Source organism: Bos indicus, chromosome 3, assembly GCF_029378745.1.
Source record: "Bos indicus isolate NIAB-ARS_2022 breed Sahiwal x Tharparkar chromosome 3, NIAB-ARS_B.indTharparkar_mat_pri_1.0, whole genome shotgun sequence".
NCBI classification, from domain to species: domain Eukaryota; kingdom Metazoa; phylum Chordata; class Mammalia; order Artiodactyla; family Bovidae; genus Bos; species Bos indicus.
Window position 1 is genome coordinate 18,246,543 of NC_091762.1, and position 19,669 is coordinate 18,266,211.

General features: G+C 45.3%; 2 protein-coding genes across 2 annotated transcripts; both read right to left on the bottom strand.

Moving 5' to 3' along the window:
• Window positions 1-390: 390 nt before the first annotated feature.
• LOC139179959 (late cornified envelope protein 1E-like) lies at window positions 391-710 on the bottom strand. The gene has a single exon (XM_070780738.1). It carries the CDS (start codon window positions 708-710, stop codon window positions 399-401), a length of 312 nt encoding a protein of 103 aa, XP_070636839.1. The 3' UTR covers window positions 391-398.
• A 15,416-nt stretch (window positions 711-16,126) lies between these two features.
• KPRP (keratinocyte proline rich protein) lies at window positions 16,127-18,585 on the bottom strand. Its single transcript, XM_019958166.2, has one exon. The coding sequence runs from the start codon at window positions 18,583-18,585 to the stop codon at window positions 16,855-16,857; it is 1,731 nt and encodes a 576-aa protein (XP_019813725.2). The 3' UTR covers window positions 16,127-16,854.
• Between the last annotated feature and the right edge of the window lie 1,084 nt (window positions 18,586-19,669).

The following is a 19,669-nucleotide window of genomic DNA, read 5'->3' on the forward strand; positions in this document are numbered from 1 at the left end:
AGAAAGCAACTGATACTGTTCTAGGGTTCAGATGACAAGTGGAGAAAGGGCAGAGGGCAGACATGCTTGTATTTCCCGGTACGTCGACAAGTAAGAGGAAGACAGTCTAGGACAAGGTGGTGAATGGATGATTTGTTTTATTGTTTCATTTCAGGTAGGGAACTGCCAGTGGCATAAGAATTATTCTCTGGGGTTCCCAAGGCAGCCTGAAGAGATGGGATCAGGGATTGGCAGATGAGTTTTTAGGAAAGAACACAGATTTCTGGATTCCAAGTCAGAAGAAACTTCTAGGACAAAATTCGAAATCTTCACTGATAACGTCTCAGCAGACAGGCCAAAGGAAGATGGTCTTGTCTTTTTCATGCCTCTAATTCAGCTCTTCTTGGCTCAGGTCCACTTCAGCAGCAGCCGCCTCCAAAGGACTGACCACTCCCCCCTCCGCAGCACCCGGAGCCCCCCGAGGGCTGGCTGCAGCAGTCAGACCTGTGGCGTCTGCGGTGGTGGGACCTGCGGTGCCTGTGGTGGCTCAGGCAGCAGCCCCCACACCCAGAGCTGCAGCAGTCCCCGGAGCTGGGGCCGCAGCAGCCCTCGGAGCTGACATCACAGCAGGAGGAGACTGGGGGACACTTTGGGGGGCATTTTGGGGTGGGGCACTTGGGGGCACACTTAGGAGGGGGCTGGCACTGCTGTTGGTTCTGCTGGTAGGACATCTTGGTGGGCGGGTTCAGGATCTGAGGGAGAGACAGACAGCAGGTCAGACCAGCACACAGAGACTTCCCTGCCCCTTCCTGAACTTTCAGCATCTTTCTAGACCATTTATCTTGAAAGCTTTCAGATCAGACATAAGAAAATCATCTCTTTTGTGCTCATTAACATTTCCTAAGTGTCAGAAAAAGGACCAGGAAATAAATTGGCTCCAGGTCAGCATTCTCTCTACCACGTCACCAAGATCCTTGAAAATGTCCAATGTAGGGACCATTTTAGAGCTGAAAGCCTCATTAAGGAAAATGAAAAATCTTCCCCTCCATGAAGAATTTCTGCTATGTTTTGGTTTTGCAGAACATAGAAAATTGCAATGACAAAGGGCCTTGGAGTCAATGTGTCCCAGTCAGCTCATTTCAGAAGAAACTGAAACAAAGGCAAATTCACTGGCCTGGTGCTATTCACAAATACATCACAGTTTCATCCCCAGGTTCCCTGACTCCCAACCCAATGACTGTCTTATATCCTTCTCCCCTGGCTTGTTGCCGGGCTTCTCAGCCTCTACTATGGATCTTCTTGTTGGAATCCAAACAGATCCACAAGTGTTTCTGATTCTCTCCACTAAGTACTAACATCCTCAGTCCATTATTTCTACAACTGGGTAGGGATGTGTTTCCAAAATGATGTTTCCATTATATACCCTACTCCAGCATCATCTAGAGGTCAGTATTTTTATTCCCTAAAAGCAGAAAAACACACCCAGCAACTGAAAACCATTTGGTTTCTCTACAGCTCCAGCACTAGCCACAAGAATGTTTCCAGTAGCTCTTGGTCTGTCCCTCATCTTATCCTTCCCTCCTTCAGATTTCCTGAGCTTTTGTCCTTGCCAGCCACAACTCCACCCCCAAGTTTCTGCCCTGCCCTCTCCTCTGGTCTAAGCATCCTCTTTGGAAGGCCCTGCTCCCATTCCCAGTGGACACTCACCAGCGCACACGCAGCAGAGAGTCGTCAGCACCTCAGGAAAGGAGTGGATGGAGGTGCTGTGTCCCAAGGCCCTTTTATCCTGGCCTTGGGCTCTGCCCTCAGGTGTGAGCCAGGGCCTGGGCATCTGGACATGAGAGGACCGCCTCCTGCCACCTACATGGTTCCTGTGACAGGTGATGAATGGCACTTCTTCCCTGCCTCCCTCCATGTGGCTCAGGGCAGCTGTTCCTGGCTAGGAAAGCACCTGCCTAAAATGAGGGCTATAGTGGGTGGAAACAGACACCAGCATTTGTGGACTCCTCTATTGCCTTCCTTTCCATGGAAGATGGCTCTCTTCACAGCCTTCTCTTCACACTGAGGGACCTGGTCACATGATGCCTTTCCTTCCACCCCAGATATTAATTTTTCATCTGGACCTCTGGATCTAGATAGCTTGGAGTGAAAATCTACATGTCTAAATTGCAGGGGTGTGTGTATGTGTGTATGACTGTCAACTAAAAAATCTATTCACAGTCTAATAGTTTAGAGTTTTGTTTTATTTGGTGAAAATTTTTAGGACTTCAAGCCCTGGAAATAGCATCTCAAGTAACCCTGAGAAAACTGAGATGAGGTGAGGGGGAAACTAGGGTATTTAGGAGTTTTGCAACAAAGGGCAAATAGTAGGTGCAAAAGATTACCATTAGTAAAAGAAAACCAGATATCTTAAATAAAGGAACTTAGCACTTTTCTGTGTTTGGGAAGATGCAAGAGTCTGGGCTCACTGAAATCATTCCTTGGATATGTGCCTCAGCTATCTGGGACCAGTATCCTCTGTTTACACATCCCAAATTTCCTGAGGGCTCACCACAGGGAGTGGCTGCATCTGATGACTGCTAGATAGCAGGTATTCTTTTCCTTGGGGCTCACCAGCTCACCATTGGTGGTGGCTGCAGTCTCTGATGACTGTGGCATCCTTTGTTTATTGATGTGGCAGGCGATATTTCGTATCAGAATAGAATATTCTGATTACTAGAACCATATCAGAATGGAATATTCTATCATAACCTTAGTTTTCTAATATTTTAAATTGAGATTATGATAGAAATGTCTTCTTCAGGATTTACAAATTAAGATGGCAAAGAGAAAGTAGACCAGATTGCATTCAGCACTAATTGATGTTCAGGTTGATAGGTATAAAGAAAAATAGATTCAGACATGAATTTTTAACAGACAGTGGGCTTTTATTAAGCCAAAGCTATCTTTTAAAAATAGGTGGGTCTTATTAAAACTAAATGCCATTTTTCCCAATATACCTCAACAAACCTGACATTATGACGAGACCTCTAGAATTAAAATTGGAGACGAGGACTGAAGAGGGGCATGTTTCCCTAAATTATACCCTGAAAAGAATTCACAGTTTCCTGGGGCAGATCTGCAGGAATTAAGTAAAGTAAAAATGGGATAAGTGAAAAAAGAAAGTGACAAAAGAAGAGGTCTTAAAGTGTGACTTCAAGTGGTGTGACTGGTATACTTAAGAACAGACATATTCAATATTCATTAAAATTTTTTCATTACTGCAATATAGATTTCCTATGTTCCCCAAGGTTAAAAATAACCAAATGGAAATTTTAAAAATTAGAAACAGATTATCTGAAAAAAATTAGTTCAAAATTAAATATAATGTCAGAAAAGTCACTGGATGGTCTTAGCAGATTGTAAAGCACAGAAGAACAGATTGGTGAACCTGAATTTGAAAAAAATTATTCAAACTGAATGGAAGACAGGAAAAAATATTGGGGAAAAATGAACACATGATTGATAATCTGTTAAAAAATAGCAAACAGTCTACATACATGTTAGAGTCCAGAAGATAAAATAAATAGAATGGAGGAGGAAATACATTTTAAAACAATAGTCAAAAATTTTCCAAATTTCTTAAAAATTGTTAACTAATAAATCCAAAATGTTATAGACAAACAAAAAAAAATCCAGTAAGTAGTAAAGTGTGTCTAGGGGCAAGATACAAATTATTCTTGGAAAATAGGTAAAAGAGAAAGGAATTCTGAAGAAGGTAACCAGAAAGATTTGTCAAAGAGGTCTGGTACGAATATAGGCTTTAAAGGGTGGTGAAGACTTGATCCCTGGGGTGGAACCAGGAGGACGTTCAGTGGAGAAGAGCAGTGTGAGAATATGTATGGTGCAGGAGGATACAGGTGGTCTTTTGGGAGCAGAGTGGTCCAGCATGATTGGAATGTAGGGCATATGTGATGGAGTAGGGAGGGAGAGTGAGGCACAGAATAAGGCAGAAAAGAAGACTAGGTCCAGATTTTGGGGAGACTACAGCCAGGGTCAGTCCCCCAGGTTTTATGCAATGTTCACCAAAAATCCACTGAAGGTCTTGGTTCAATTTTATTATTGTTACTTGTATGTTTGACATTTTAGCAGGGTAAGGATAGTCACATTCATGCTGAGGATTCACGCAGGAGACTTTGGGACAGAGGACAACAGCAGTAGGGGGAGAGCTGAGAAAATGCCACTGCTGATAATCCCCTAGATGTTGTCAAGATTGATAATTGCTTTCTCATGAATTCCAAATCCAAAGACCTTCGAAAACTGAGTTTCTTGTCTGATTGTTTATGATAGTCATTAGGTGGCAAAAAAAACTGAACTGAGCTGACAGTGAGGTTTCTTCACCTTACTGTGAATGTTCCTATGTTCTGTTGCAGAAATACAAATGACCTCTCTGAGGGAACCCTGAAGCCATGGGGTGTGGAAGATCTGGACTTTACGCCCTGCCTCCCCAAGATGTGGTGGACTCCTTGGTTTGAGTTTGTAAAAAATTATGTGACTATCTCAATTAAATAGAGGCTAGCACCACCAGGGGAAGCTCTCATGCCCTGCAAGGATAACAGAGCCCAACAAGAAGAAAAAGACTTCTCTCCTGACCAGGACTCAGCCAATGAAAAACCATGGACTCTTGTTAACTACAGCCCTCCCAACTTCCTTTTCCCCTTCATAAAAGTGTTCTCCTTTCCTCACCATGTAGGGACTTGTATGTGACTCCCCATGGTTGCAGACACCACGTTGCAATTCACCAAGGATCCCAAATAAACTCATCTTTGCTGGAGAAATAGCTGGCAGTCTGTTTTAGGTCAACAAAATCCATGGTGTTGGGGTTGTACATGGCCAACTCTGAAGTATTCCTGCAGCATTACTATCAAAAATAAATTATATTTATTGACTATCCTCCTTTTTTAAAATGTCCTAAATTTTATTTGGTGCCAAGGGATTCAGATAAGGAATAGGTCTGTGGTATTTGTATCCTGGCAACCCACTCTGGTATTCTTCTCTGGGAAATTCCATGGACAGAGGAGCCTGGTGGACTATAGGCCACGGGGTTGCAAAGAGCTGGACACAACTTAGCGACTAAGCAGCAACAAATGCCAATATAGTTTGCTACTGGAGGATTAAGACTATACTCATTGGAAAAAGCTCCCGGATTTCTGACTGAATAAAACAAACCTCTGAAGAATGCAAATGGGATGCTTAGGAAATAAATGATGAATAAATGCTTGCTCAGCCCAGCCTTTTTATCCAGGCAAGGTCAAGTCAGGAGGCCTTTGAGTGACTAAGGGCCCAATCTCCATTCAAGCCTAAAAGGTACTTCTGATTGATGGAGAGCCTCTTCTCCCTGGTACCACCTGTCTCTCTGGCTGGTCCAAGGAGACACACCAGTGGTAAACTGGCTGCACAACATCAATAAGCTGGTGGTCATTTGTGATAGCTGCTCATCTCAGTATCCTTAAACCCAACATCCACCCTGGTACTTGAACTTTGTGATCTCAAAACTTCTACTCTTTCTAGATTCAGCGTTTTGCCTCAGCCATTTTCCAGCATCATCGCTTTGTCCCTCTTCTGTCTGCCATTCCATGTCCCTTTACTTCTTCAATTGCTTTTCTTCCAAGCCCCCCTACTTGACCTAGCTTGAGGCAGGAGATATATGGGCCCCTGGGGAGTCGGAGTTAGTTTCCGGTGAACCAAATAAAAATAGCAGGACAATTGAGAGAGGAGGCTGGGCTCTGCACAGATAGAGGACGTGTGTGTGTGTGTGTGTGCGTGCATGCATGTGCGTCAGTGCTCAGTTGTGTCTAACTCTTTGTGACCCCAGGGATTATAGCCTGCCTACCAGGTTCCACTGTCTATGGAATTTCTCAGGCAAGAAAACTGGAGTGGGTTTCCATTTCCTACTCCAGAGGATCTTCTCAACCCAGGGATTAAACCCACGTCTCTTGAGTCTCCTGCATTGGCAGGCAGGTTTTTTAATCACTGTGCCATTTGGGAACCCCCAGATAGAAAATAAGAGACCACATATTTCTCATTCTCAAAGTCAGGAGACCTCCCCAACTACACATATGCAGAAAGGCTCCTTGGAGGTCAAAATAGAGAAGGTGTCACCTCATAGTAAGTGATGTCAACTACCCATTGGCCTCTTTGTTAGAATCCATCTCGGCTAAAAGATGCATGTGCACACATAGGAGGACCCTGTGTTATAACAAATTCTGACTCAAAACTAGTCAAAGCAAGATAATTGGCCAAAGGAAACCTGGAAAAAAATGCCCCCAAAAAGTGATTCAAGGGGGCATTACTCCATGAGTCTATCCACACACACTGTACTTTTCTTCCTCCTAATAAACACTTTGATGGTTTCACTACTTCCCATCTCTTTGTGGAAATTCATTTTTGTATAGCTGATGGTCCAGGGCCTGTCACTGGCCACTGGCCCTCGTGGTCTAGCGGCTAGGATTCAATGCTCTCCCTATCACAGCCCAAACTCAATCTCTGTCTGGGAACCAAAACCTGGCTTTAAGCCACTGCAGGCCGAGGCCACGGGAGATCAAGCTGACCGCATTCACTCCTGTTTGTGCTTCTCTTCTACTCATTTGACCTCTGCTTGGGCCCGGACTTACCTGTTTTTGTGGTCTACCTCCTTTATCAAGTGGACAGTTCCCAGGGCCAATTGCTGTATCTTTCCTCTACTCTCCTTAAGGCTGACCATCTTACTGCCAAAAACAAATGTATTTGTAGTATTTTGTAACATACAAAATGTTTTAAATAATGTATCTCATTTAACTTTCAATGTGACCCAGACAGGTGTATGTATTTTTTTAGCTGAATTTTATAGATGAAAAAACTAAGTGTCAGAGAGACTTAGTTAAGCTAAGTCTTAGCTTAAGACCTCCTGCTGCTGCTGCTAAGTCGCTTCAGTCGTGTCTGACTCTGTGAGACCCCGTAGATGGCAACCCACCAGGCTCCCCCGTCCCTGGGATTCTCCAGGCAAGAACACTGGAGTGGCTTGCCATTTCCTTCTCCAGTGCATGAAAGTGAAAAGTCAAAGTGAAGTAGCTCAGTCGTGTCTGACTCTCTGCAACCCCATGGACTGCAGCCCACCAGGCTCCTCCATCCATGGGATTCTCCAGGCAAGAGTACTGGAGTGGGGTGCCATTGCCTTCTCCAGCTTAAGACCTAAGCTAAGCTAAACCTCCCAGTTAGTAAGAGGTGGGGCCAGCATCAAGCTCACTTTCCATGATGCCCATCCTATGTCTTTTCTATTCCTGTGTGCTGGTTCACAGTTCCACACCCCTCTGAGCCCCTTTTTGCCACCCACCACCTTCAGTCCCTCTCCCCTTCCTATGCTGTCTGGGATGCATGCACAGATCATCTTCATCATTGCTTTATTTGTTTTTGCCTCCAAACTACTTTGGGTATTTTATTATATAATTTAAAAACACATCCACTGTTTATATTTTTCTTTGCTAGAATATCAACACGGGCTTCCCTCGTGGCTTGAACACCTTGAGAATGATAATCTTTGTCTGTTTTGTTAACTGATATATCCCAAGCATCCAAACATCTGACACATAGTAAAAACTCAATTAATATTTGAATAAATATTTGTTGAATGTGTGGATAAATATTCCATTTCCAAACAGTTCTGCTATCTTCTTTATTTTTAGCCAAAATCTTCTCTTTATGCTTTCCATTCATTTGATTTAAGCTCTTGAGTTATATTTTCTATGAAAAAAAAAAAAAGCCTTTCAAATCGTGGAAGACTGCAACATGCTACTCTTTTTATAACATCACTATGCCTTTCACAGGGAGACAGACCAAGTTTGGGAGTAAGATAAGCCTGGACTTGGAGTCTAGCATTATCAGGTCTTAGATGTGTGACCAGATAAATTAGTTAACTTTGCTAGATTGTATGTGTGTGAGAGAGAAATAGAGAGGGAGACTGCTTATAAATTGGAGCAAATCATAGCATCTTTTCAAGGAGTGAATATGAGTAAGAATGTAGGTTTCCTCTTCAGGTGGTGGCTTGCACACAGTAGGTCATCATCTTCAAGCCTCACTCCTATTTGATCTGAGCTGAACAAACTAGGTACCCCGGTGTGCACTGTGTGTGCCAAGCAGAGCAGCACACTCATGCCTAACTAAAATAACAAGAGTTCATCACCGTTTGCCACAGATAATCTCACTCTTGGCCTGTATTAAGTTGTAATCAACCATGCTTTCTCCATACATGCAGGTTTACAAATACCAACTCATCTTCTATCTTAAGTGCGGTTTACATTTAAATTAAATTCATAACTTCACATTTACCTTAACTATAGTTTATCTTTTCAGATTAAGGCCATTATACTAACCTGTGTTGAATCACTGCCTACTCTTCAATTTCCCCATCCCTTGAATTCCACACTTGGAATTTCAGTCAATTTCTTCTCAAGTGTTTCTCTAAGAGGCTGATAAGAAGTTCATTAGAGCAGGATAAGAATTGAATCTGGGGACCATAAAAGTGTTAGGAACCAAGACAGATGATCAATGAAGGAAGAAATACCCCTCCAAGGGCTTCTCTCATTATACCATTTGCTCTGACAGCACGCCTATTATCATCTCTGTCTGGAACACAGTTCCTCTTCCCTCCATTCATTAGATAACTCCCACCTGTCCTTCACGTTGCTGATCATAGCTGCCTCCTCCAGGCACTTAACCCCTACAAGTGCCCCTCCAGTGGGCTTCCTCAGTACCCTGTGCCCCCACACTGAAACTCTTACGACTTCTATTGTCTCTTAACCTCTTGGTGAGACAAACAGGGTCTGCCTGGCTCACCATTGCCTCTCCTGGAATAAGCACAGTTCCTGGCAGAGCACTGAGGCTCCATAAAGATTTGCCAAATGAATGGATGTGTTGATACAAGTTGATACATGGGGTTTTTCCCCTGATAGCTGTTAGTACTGGAGAACAGAGGGAAGGTGTTAACCCAGCTCAGGGCTCCCATGATAAGATGTAGTGAGGAATGTGGTGGGCAGGTTTGACACATCTTGAGTTATTTCTAGGCTTCTAGGTACTTCTACTTTAACCTTCCAGGTCAGGGAGCTTCTTCTTTTGGAGGAATAATTTTGATTGTCCCTGGTGATGGGGAAAAACATGAGTCATCATGCATCACCATCACCCTCTCTTCCTTCCTAGTCTCAGGCCATAGGCATGTGGATCCTCTGGGATGTCCCACCACATCAGAAATCAGGAGTATGCTGTGGCCAAGGACCAAATCTTGCTCACCATCTGGCCATTCTCCCATTTGTCAACGAGGTGTCTACTTGCGCACTGCCTGCCTTCTGATTACTGCCATACACCTAGCTAAACCATTATGAACAGCCAAGCTACTTCCTTACACATGACAGTTCTATTTGCTTATTCATCCTGGACTATTCTAATCTGTTGGACAAACTATGGAGTGTGGAATTTCTCCCTTTTACTATTTGGGAAATTCCTGGGTAAAGGAGAGATATGCCAAAACTTGGCTTCTCCTATCCTAGCAAAAATATCTTACATATACTGGACACCACCCAACCCCCTCATCAGCCACTTACAAGTGCTCCATTCTAAGTATTTTTAGTGGCAGTGGGGATGGGGTTTTAACTGAGAGAAAGGAAGAAGTACTTTATCTTAAGGTGTTTCTAGACTGAGTATAAATTTGATTCCACACAGAGGATAATTACCTAAAACCTCCCCCACCCCCAAAAAAAAGCTTAATGGTCAGCACCCTATTGCCATCATGTCCACATTCTACTCATGTTGTACCCAGATATGTACAAGCTTTAACGTTCCTTGTAGGTATAGAGTAAGCTCATGCCCCTGGGTGTTCATTGTAACAATGGTCTCCCCACCCAGCTGATCAGAGTAATTTTCAACTACAGTCCAAGATTTTATTGCTGGAAATTCAAATTAAGTAGTTCTGGGTTGGATCCTGGGATTCCATGTCTTTAAGTGGGTTCCCAGCTTACTGTACCTTAGCCTTGTGCCTGTAACAAAGAGGAACTATGGAAATTTACCTGGTGCAAAGACAGCCTCTAAGAACATCTAGTGTGATTTCCTCATTCGACAGTGAGGATGCTAATCTCAAGGAGGGAGGCTTCAGTTCAGTTCGGTTCAGTCACACAGTCATGTCCGACTATTTGTGAATCCATGGACTGCAGCCCGCCAGGCTTCCCTGTCCATCACCAACTCCCAAAGCTTGCTCTAACTCATGTCCATCGAGTCGGTGATGCCATCCAACCACTTCATCCTCTATTGTCCCCTTCTCCTCCTGCCTTCAATCAGGGTCTTTTCCAATGAGTCAGATCTTCGCATCCGGTAGCCAAAGTATTGAAGTTTCAACTTCAGCCTCAGTCCTTCCAATGAATATTCAAGACTGATTTTCTTTCGGATAGACTGGTTTGATCTCCTTGCAGTCCAAGGGACTCTCAAGAGTCTTCATCAACACCACAGTTCAAAAGCATTAATTCTTTGGCGCTCAGCTTTCTTTATAGTCCAACTCTCACATTCATACATGACTACTGGAAAAACCATAGCGTTGACTAGATGGACCTTTGCTGGCAAAGTAATGTATCTGCTTTTTAATATGCTTTCTAGGTTGGTCACAGCTTTTCTTCCAAGGAGCAAGCGTCTTTTAATTTCATGGCTGCAGTCACCATCTGCAATGATTTTGGAACCCCCCCAAAATAACGTCTCTCACTGTTTACATTGTTTCCCCATCTATTTGCCATGAAGTGATGGGACCAGATGCCATGATCTTAATTTTCTGAATGTTGAGATTTAAGACAGCTTTTTCACTCTCTTCTTTCATCAAGGGGCTCTTTAGTTCTTCTTCGCTTTCTGCCATAAGGGTGGTGTCATCTGCATATCTGAGGTTTTTGTTATTTCTCCCAGCAATCTTGATTCCAGCTTGTGCTTCATCCAGCCCCACATCTCACATGATGTACTCTGCATATAAGTTAAATAAGCAGGTTGACAATGCACAGCCTTGATGTACTCCTTTCCCAATTTGGAACCAGTCTGTTGTTCCATGTCCAGTTCTAACTGTGGCTTCTTGACCTGCATATAGATTTCTCAGGAGGCAGGTCAGGTGGTCTGGTATTCCCATGTCTTTCAGAATTTTCCAGTTTGTTGTGAATCACATAGTCAAAGGCTTTGGTGTAGTCAATAAGGCAGAAGCAGATGTTTTTCTGGAACTCTTGTTTTTTTCATGATCCAACAGATGTGGCAATTTGATCTCTGGTTCCTCTGCCTTTTCTAAATCCAGCTTGAACACCTGTAATTTCATGGTTCATGTACTGTTGAAGCCTGGCTTGCAGAGTTTTGAGCATTACTTTGCTAGTATGTAAGATGAGTTCAATTGTGTGGTAGTTTGAGCACTCTTTGGCATTGCCTTTCTTTGGGATTGGAATGAAAACTGACCTTTTCCAGTCCTGTGGCCACTGTTGTCCAAATTTGCTGGCATATTGAGCACACCACTTTCACAGCATCATCTATTAGGCTTTGAAACAGCTCAGCTGGAATTCCATCACCTCCACTGGTTTTGTCCATTTTGATGCTTCTTAAGGCCCACTTGACTTCGTATTCCAGGATGTCTGGCTTTAGGTGAGTGATCACACCATCGTGGTGATCCGGGTCATGAAGATCTCTTTTGTACAGTTCTGTGTATTCTTGCCACCTCTTCTTGATATCTTCTGCTTCTGTTAGGTCCATACAGTTTCTGTTCTTTATTGTGCCCATCTTTGCATGAAATGTTCCCTTGGTATCTTTTCTTTTCTTGAAGAGATCTCTAGTCTTTCCCATTCTATTGTTTCCTCTATTTCTTTGCATTGATCACTGAGGAAGGCTTTCTCATCTCTCCTTGCTATTCTTTGGAACTCTGCATTCAAATGGGTATATCTTTCCTTTTCTCCTTTACCTTTAGCTTCTCTTCTTTTCTCAGCTATTTGTAAGGCTTCCTCAGACAACCATTTTGCCTTTTTGCATTTCTTTTTCTTGGGGGTGGTCTTGAGCACTGCCTCCTCTACAATGTCACAAACATCTGTCCATAGCTCTTCAGGGACTCTGTCTATCATATCTAATCCCTTGAATCTGTCTGCCGCTTCCACTGTATAATCATAAGGGATTTGACTTAGGTCATACCTGAATGGTCTAGTAGTTTTCCCTACTTTCTTCAATTTAAGTCTGAATTTTGCAATAAGAAAGGAGGCTTAGAAGAAGGGAAAGAAAGGAGAACTGCAGAGAGATAGAAGCAGGATTCCAAAGAATGAGACCTGAGCCTTAGACCCAATTTCTTACATTCCCCTGGACTACTTAGCCCTCATCTCTGGAAACTGGGCCCTCATTCTGATGCAGCATGACTGGATTACAGGCACAGACGTTTGGCTGACCCTTGCCTCACATTGCTTGTGACTTGGCTAGAGCAGTGGCATTTCTAGCAATAGTCCATCAAACTGCTAAATGGAATGATACTGTCCAACAAGTGGGTTGCCTCAGGTTAGTGTGGAATTCAAGCGGAGTCTTTCACAGGTCTTTGAACCCCTTTAAAGCATTTTATGAATGATTTTTTTTTTCCTCTGGAATGTTCAGCCCTTGTCCAGGGGACACTTTAAGTTTTGTTCAAATGGTTGATGTAGAAGGAGAAGAGAGCCAGATCTGGGAGGCAGGTCGTCAGCAAAGAAATGGAGAGTGGGGAGTGAGGAGATGACCATGCAAGACCATCCAAAGCCAGCGTTGAAGGACTGCAGGGTATCCCAAACCTTGCTTCTGAGTTCCCAGTCCCCACTGCCAAATGCATTTTAAAAGCCCTGAGCTTCTTTGGCCCATTTTTTGATTGGGTTGTTTATTTTTCTGGAATTAAGCTGCAGGAGTTGCTTGTATATTTTTGAGATTAGTTCTTTGTCAGTTGCTTCATTTGCTATTATTTTCTCCCATTCTGAAGGCTGTCTTTTCACCTTGCTTATAGTTTCCTTTGTTGTGCAGAAGCTTTTAAGTTTAATTAGGTCCCATTTGTTTATTTTTGCTTTTATTCCCAATATTCTGGGAGGTGGGTCATAGAGGATCCTGCTGTGATTTATGTTGGAGAGTGTTTTTCCTATGTTCTTCTCTAGGAGTTTTATCAGCAGCTGAATGGATAAGAAAGCTGTGGTACATATACACACTGGAGTATTACTCAGCCATTAAAAAGAATACATTTGAATCAGTTCTAATGAGGTGGATGAAACTGGAGCCTATTATACAGAGTGAAGTAAGCCAGAAAGAAAAACACCAATACAGTATACTAATGCATATATATGGAATTTAGAAAGATGGTAACAATAACCCTGTATGTGAGACAGCAAAAGAGACACAGATGTATAGAACAGTCTTTTGGACTCTGTGGGAGAGGGAGAGGGTGGGGTGATTTGGGAGAATGGCATTGAAACATGTATAATATCATATATGAAATGAATTGCCAGTCCAGGTTCAATGAAGGATACAGGATGCTTGGGGCTGGTGCACTGGGATGACCCAGAGGGATGGTACGGGGAGGGAGGTGGGAGGGGGGCTCAGGATGGGGAACACATGTACACCCGTGGTGGATTCACGTTGATGTATGGCAAAACCAATAAAATATTGTAAAGTAATTAGTCTCCAATTAAAATAAATAAGTTTATATTTTAAAAAATAAAAATAAAAGCCCTGAGCTTCTAAAGCACACAGACAGAAACAACAGTCAAATGGACATACTGAGAAACATGTAAAGCCCCCAAAAGGACATGTAAACACACATCCTCCTGAATACCCCTTTTCTCTGAGTGCTATAGATGGGCTGTGACTCTTCACTATGGGCCTGCCTGGGTGCTCAAGGCAGGGCATTCTGTCAGAGGAAGTGGAGGACCACTGAGGCCAGTTCATACCAGTGTTGGGGGAGAGGAGTGTTGGACCTTGAGCCCCTCTGGCTACTGGGAGATGGCATCACAGCCTCGGTCTGCCAGGGGGCACCAGGCTGTCAGGGGTTCCCTGGCTCAACCCCAGACTGACTCACCCAGAGACCCCTATATTCTACCATCTTCCAGTCCCTTTGCATATCCAGGCCCAGTTATCCTGGGGACCAGAGTGTGTCCCCTGAGGATAGGACAGGTAGTGGGACACTGTAATCAAGAGCCTGCATCATGACCTTCTCCTGCACCTGCAGAGGGAGCCGTTTCTTAGAAGTGAAAGCCCTTCCCTCTTAGTCAGTCTGAGTTTCTTCTGTACCTGGGTTGTGGGGTGGGGGTCTATTCCCCACCTCCCCCCAGTCAAGGGGGTTCCTGTCAGTAGTGTGTTTGTGAAAACAGGGGCAAGATCCAATGAAAATTGCCATCTGAGGCTTCCCAGCCTCTCCCTGTCCTGCTGTCTTCACTCCAACTCAAAGGCCTGGGGTGATGGAAACCTTCAGATGCCCATGGGAGCCATTCAGGCCCAGCCAGACCTCTGGGGCCTAGGCCACAGAGCAAGTGCAGTTCTAAAGGAGCCTGGATTTTCAGAGAAGAAGCAAGGCGAAAGTGGAGAAAAACCTGTGAGACAACTCCAAAATGTTGTTGGAAAAATGACTTAGGTGATACAGGAAAGATCTATGGAAGAGGTTATGACCAAGATGGATGGGACCATGTGTAACAGGAAAGGGTATAGATTGTAAATGACATCTGGCTGCCCAACTAGGCAAGTCACATAAATCCTGTGGGATTAGGTTTCCACCTCTGTCAAACAGCAAGTTGATAATGTCTTTGTGATGGACTGTTGTAGAAATTAGAGAATATATACACATACACATGCACATTCATAAACATATTCATTTTCTACCTGCATGAGGCATTTCACTAAATCAATAATGACCAAACATTATTGGGTATCAGAAATATCTGGGAAAGAAAGTAAAATAAATACCTGGAGGCTTGGTTAAAACAGTTTTCTTGGCCTCACTCTCAGATTTTCTGCTTCAATAGCTCTGGAGTGATACATATGCATTTCTAACAAGGTCCTAGGTGAGGCTGATGCTACTGTTCTGGGTACCACCCTGAGAATCAGTGTGCTAAGCTGTGACAGCAAATAAGCATTATGTCTCTCCCTTTTATGAGTACCTTCCTAGCAGATAAGCAATGAATATTTGTCAATTAAAAAATGAATGAGTGGATTTCACATAAAAGCCTTGGTTTTCTTTTGTACAACACAGGGTTTCACTACATGGTCTCTTGGGTATTCATCATTGACACTGAGGGACTGGATCCCTTGGGTGAGGGGAAGACATCTGAAGAGCCAGGCCCTGGATCTGTGGTTTCAGACTATTGAGCTAGAGCTATGGGGTCTTTTGGTGTTGTGGCTTGTGTGGAGGAGGGCACTATTGCCTAAGCCAAAGCCACCCCTGCTGTCCTCCTAAGAGGAGACTTTTTCATCTTCTAAGACCAAGGTGGCCTCAGGGCACTCTCTTCTCTAGGGAAGCCCATCCCAGCATCGTTTCCCAGTATCCTCTGTGGTATCCATCTCATCTGCAGGGAGGCAGAAGCATCGCCCCTTTTTCTGCCTCTCTAAGCCCTACCTTCATATACCCAAAACCACCCATGCCTAATGGGATTTGAGGGCAATCAAGGAGTGCAAACTCAGCCTCAGATGTATCCTTTTCTATTGTATCAAAAAAAAAAAAAAAAGCTAATCATTTATTCTGAACCAAACAAGAGTGTATCCTGTGCAAAGGACCCCAGAGAGCCTATTCCAGACTCCCTCCTCCCCTCCCTGACTCCACAGAGGTCACATGGCTATGACTAAGGCCCCAGAGTTGAGTGACATACCCAACCCTGGCCTGAGACCTTTACCTCTAAATAGAGGAGCAAGAGTTAACCTCCTTGTTCCCTTATTCCTCATCCCCTTCATCCACCCGTTCCCAGCAGGGGCCAGGGACACTGATGGTAGACAGAAAACTGACAAGGCAGCCCACTCAGTCTAGGCTAAAGAAAGCTCAAACCATAAGTAAAATAAATCCAAGAAGAAGAAGACAAAAAAAAAAAAACTCATCCCAGAGAGTCAGGAAGGAGTAAGAATACAGGCATTATGCAGGACTTAGGCTGTGAGGGTATCATCATCTTTATTGTTACATGGTTTCCTCTTGTCTCCAGTCCTGTGGTTGCACATCAGGACAGACCATAGCTCAAGCTGCAAACCCAGAAGCCTTACTGAGGAGCTGTCTGCCCCAGGAGAAGCACAGGACTTTGGGGATACTTTGACTCCACTCCAATGGGAGTTTACAACCTAGCTGGGCAGGTAGAGACAGACACACCTGAAAAGTGAAATAACAATTCAAGAGATGTTCCAAAGCAGTTGCCAAATGGATGGTGTGGATGATTCAATGAGTTCTAGGAAATCAGTCCAGGGTCCTGCAGAGAGGAACAAATACAAAAGGCTCCAAGGAATAGGTCTTGAAATACAGGTTGGATTTTTAGATACTGGGAGAAGCAGAGAAGTGGTCCAGGTAGTAGGGAAAGAGTGAGCAGACGCTTGGGGGCAGGGACCCCAAGGGGATGTCTTGGGAAACACCCAAGATGTGCCATGGTGGCCAGACTGGTCTGGCTAGAACGGGAGGATGTGTTTGGGGAAGAGTTAGATGTGAGGCTAAAGAGGTGTCTCTGACCCAGGTCTGGATCCTGAGATGGCATGCAAAGGAGTTTGGACATCATTTCTGCAGCAGGGAGCCTCTGAAAGTCTTGAAAGTGATACAAACCAGAAAATGTTGGAAATTGTGGCTGCTGGGAATGGAGGATCAACATTTTCAGGGCAAGAGGTAAGGCTATCTCAGCCGTGCTTTCTTTAAAAGTAGGCACCCTTTACTCCACCACGAGTTCCACCTTTCACTCCAACACTGACGCCTCCTTGGTCTCCACAACCACCAAGACCCTGTGATTCTGGAAGGCCTACATCGCAAGGTCTACATCCAGGCTCACTGTCTTGCCACCAGTTGTAACCAGCTGGGCCACAGATGGGGGCCTCAGTGTCCAGGCGGTGTGGACTGGACTCATGACAGCCTAGGTCTCCTGTGCATGGATTTGGTCGGGGCTCCACACATGGCTCTGGGCTTGGGCAGGGCGATGGAAGCGGAATTGGCTCCGGAAGTGGAATTGGCTCCAGAAGTGGAAAAGATTCTTGGCGCTCATAGGGCTGCGGATATGGACGCGGTGCTGAAAGATCGCACTGCACTGGGCGAGGATGACGTGGGGCTGGATATGGCACTGGACGTGGTTCTGGATACAAACAGGGTTCCGAAAGTCGCCGTGGTGGAGAGCAGGGACGGAACTCTGGACTTACGCACCGCTCTGGACGTGAACATGTACGTGGAGCTGGAAGTGGACGTGGGCATGGAGCAGGAGGTGGACTTCGCCACAGTGATGGCTCTGGACATTGGTCCAAACGCCGTGGAGGATGGAAGCTTGGGAGTGGACACGGCTCTGCACGTGATCTCAGATCCGGGCAGGAGGTACCCCAGGAGGGTCGTGGGGCACAACTCTCAGAGCAGCGTCTGATGGGAGGAATCTGAACAGGACACTTCTGCGGGGGAACCTGCCTGGGGCAGCGAGGGGAGGAAATCTCTATTCGGCACTTGGGTCCACATCTCTGAGAGCAGCCCAAAGTGGGACGCCGAGAACAGTCACTGTTATAGATGGGCTCAGAGCGGCGGGGTGGGGTACAATAGTTATAGGAGCCCAGAGAACATCTTGACGGCAGGCAGCTACTGCTGTAGTAGGGCTCGGAACGTCGTGGTGGGGAGCAGCTGCGGTAAGAAGGCTGCAGCTGGCGAGGAGGGAGGCACCTGCTGGTGCTCCGAGAGCGACTCTGTGCAGGAAAGCTCCCATAAGAGCCCCGGGTCTGGCACTGGGGCGCCCAGGTGCTAAATGAAGCCCGGGACTCTCGCTGGGGGTCGCAGCCGCTGTAGGAGCCCTGATACTGGCACTGGGTGGAGAATCTTCCCTGAGGCTGGCACACCAGGGGACCTGTTACATAGGTCTGGACAGGCTGAGGTGCCGGGCAGGGTACACAGCTCTGGCCTGGGCATTCCACATAACAAGTTTCTGTATAACAAACTGGAGCACATTCTACATAGCAGGTCTGCACAGGGCATGGGCCTTCACACTGCACATAGGAAACCTCAGACTGGCATGGAACCTGGCATTGAACACATGTAAACTGAGGCTGGCTTGGAGCCTGACCTTTCACCTGTGTGGTCTTAGACTCGCATGAAGCTTTGCCCTTCACCTGGGTGGTCTTAGACTCGCATGGAGCTTTGCCCTTCACCTGGATGGTCTTAGACTCGCGTGGAGCTTGGCCCTTCACCTCTGTAGTTTTAGACTGACATGGAGCCTGGCATTTTACCTGGGAAACTTGAACTGGGCATGGTGCAGGGCACTCCACAATTTGCATCTCACAGGGGGCTTGGACCACCACCTGGCTGTTGGCACAAGGGGTTTGGGAGATGTAGCAGGGGGAACATGTCACACAATACTGGGGGTGTGGCTGGTAACACTGAATCTGCTGCTGGTCACACATGGTTCTGATGCAGGCAGGTAAGCAGAACCTGAGGGTAGAAAGACCAAGATCAGGAGAGTGAGAGTTGTTGGGGAATGGTGACCAGGACCAAGGGGAAGACACCCTGCTTCTTTCCTGGCCTTTCCTCCCTACCTTCAACTTGTACCCAAGAGTCCTTACAGAGTGAGCTGGACCCAAGATTAGTCACCATTGCCCACAAGACCTGCCTTGAATCTGCCAAAAGACCTAATCTGAGGGAGCTTCAAAGAACAGCAAATGGGCATTCCAGTGTCCAGCACAAGAGGGTGCTGATGACAAGAGAATTCCCTCACTTCATCAAGTCCCAAGAGATAGTAGGGAGCTTTATATGAAGTAGAGAGAAACCTTCCTCCCAAGGCCCCAAGTGGGAACTCCACACCCACAGAAGCTTGGATGCCCTCAAGCACTCACACTGGCAACTTTCACATATGTGCAAACATGCAAAAGGGCATATATGGGAGCAAGCCCTCAGGACTTCCCAGGTAGCTCAGCGGTAAAGAAACTGCCTTCAGTGCAGGGGACCCAGGTTTGAACCCACTCCAGTATTCTTCTTGCCTGGAAACTCCCATGGACAAAGAAGCCTGGCAGGCTACAGTCTATAGGGTTGCAAAAAGTGAGACACAAGTGTGTGACTATGCACTCAGGCACCATCTGCGTGCAAAGAAAGTATCCACTGTAGATTAAAGGATCCAGCCACTCACCAGACAGCTCAAACCCAACATAAAATGTTTGTTTCTCTCTATTCAATCTTTTTAGGTGAATTTACTTAAACAAGCCCTCATGGATGTATGCAAAACACGCACATACCAAATACACCAACCTTGGAAAGGCTCAGGACCGTCTTGGAAACTTGCCTAGGCAGATTCCTGATGTCAGTCACTTCAACTGGGACAGTCTGCTAGTTTCAGAAATATTTTCTCCCCAGCCCTTCTGAGAGGCAAGGCACAGTTACCTAAAATGGGGTAACCCAGAAAATGCAAGTTTCCTAAATCACAAGACTGACATTCAGGCACACATAAAGCTCTAAATAGCAGAGTGTTACAAACACGATGGGTGGGGTGCTGAT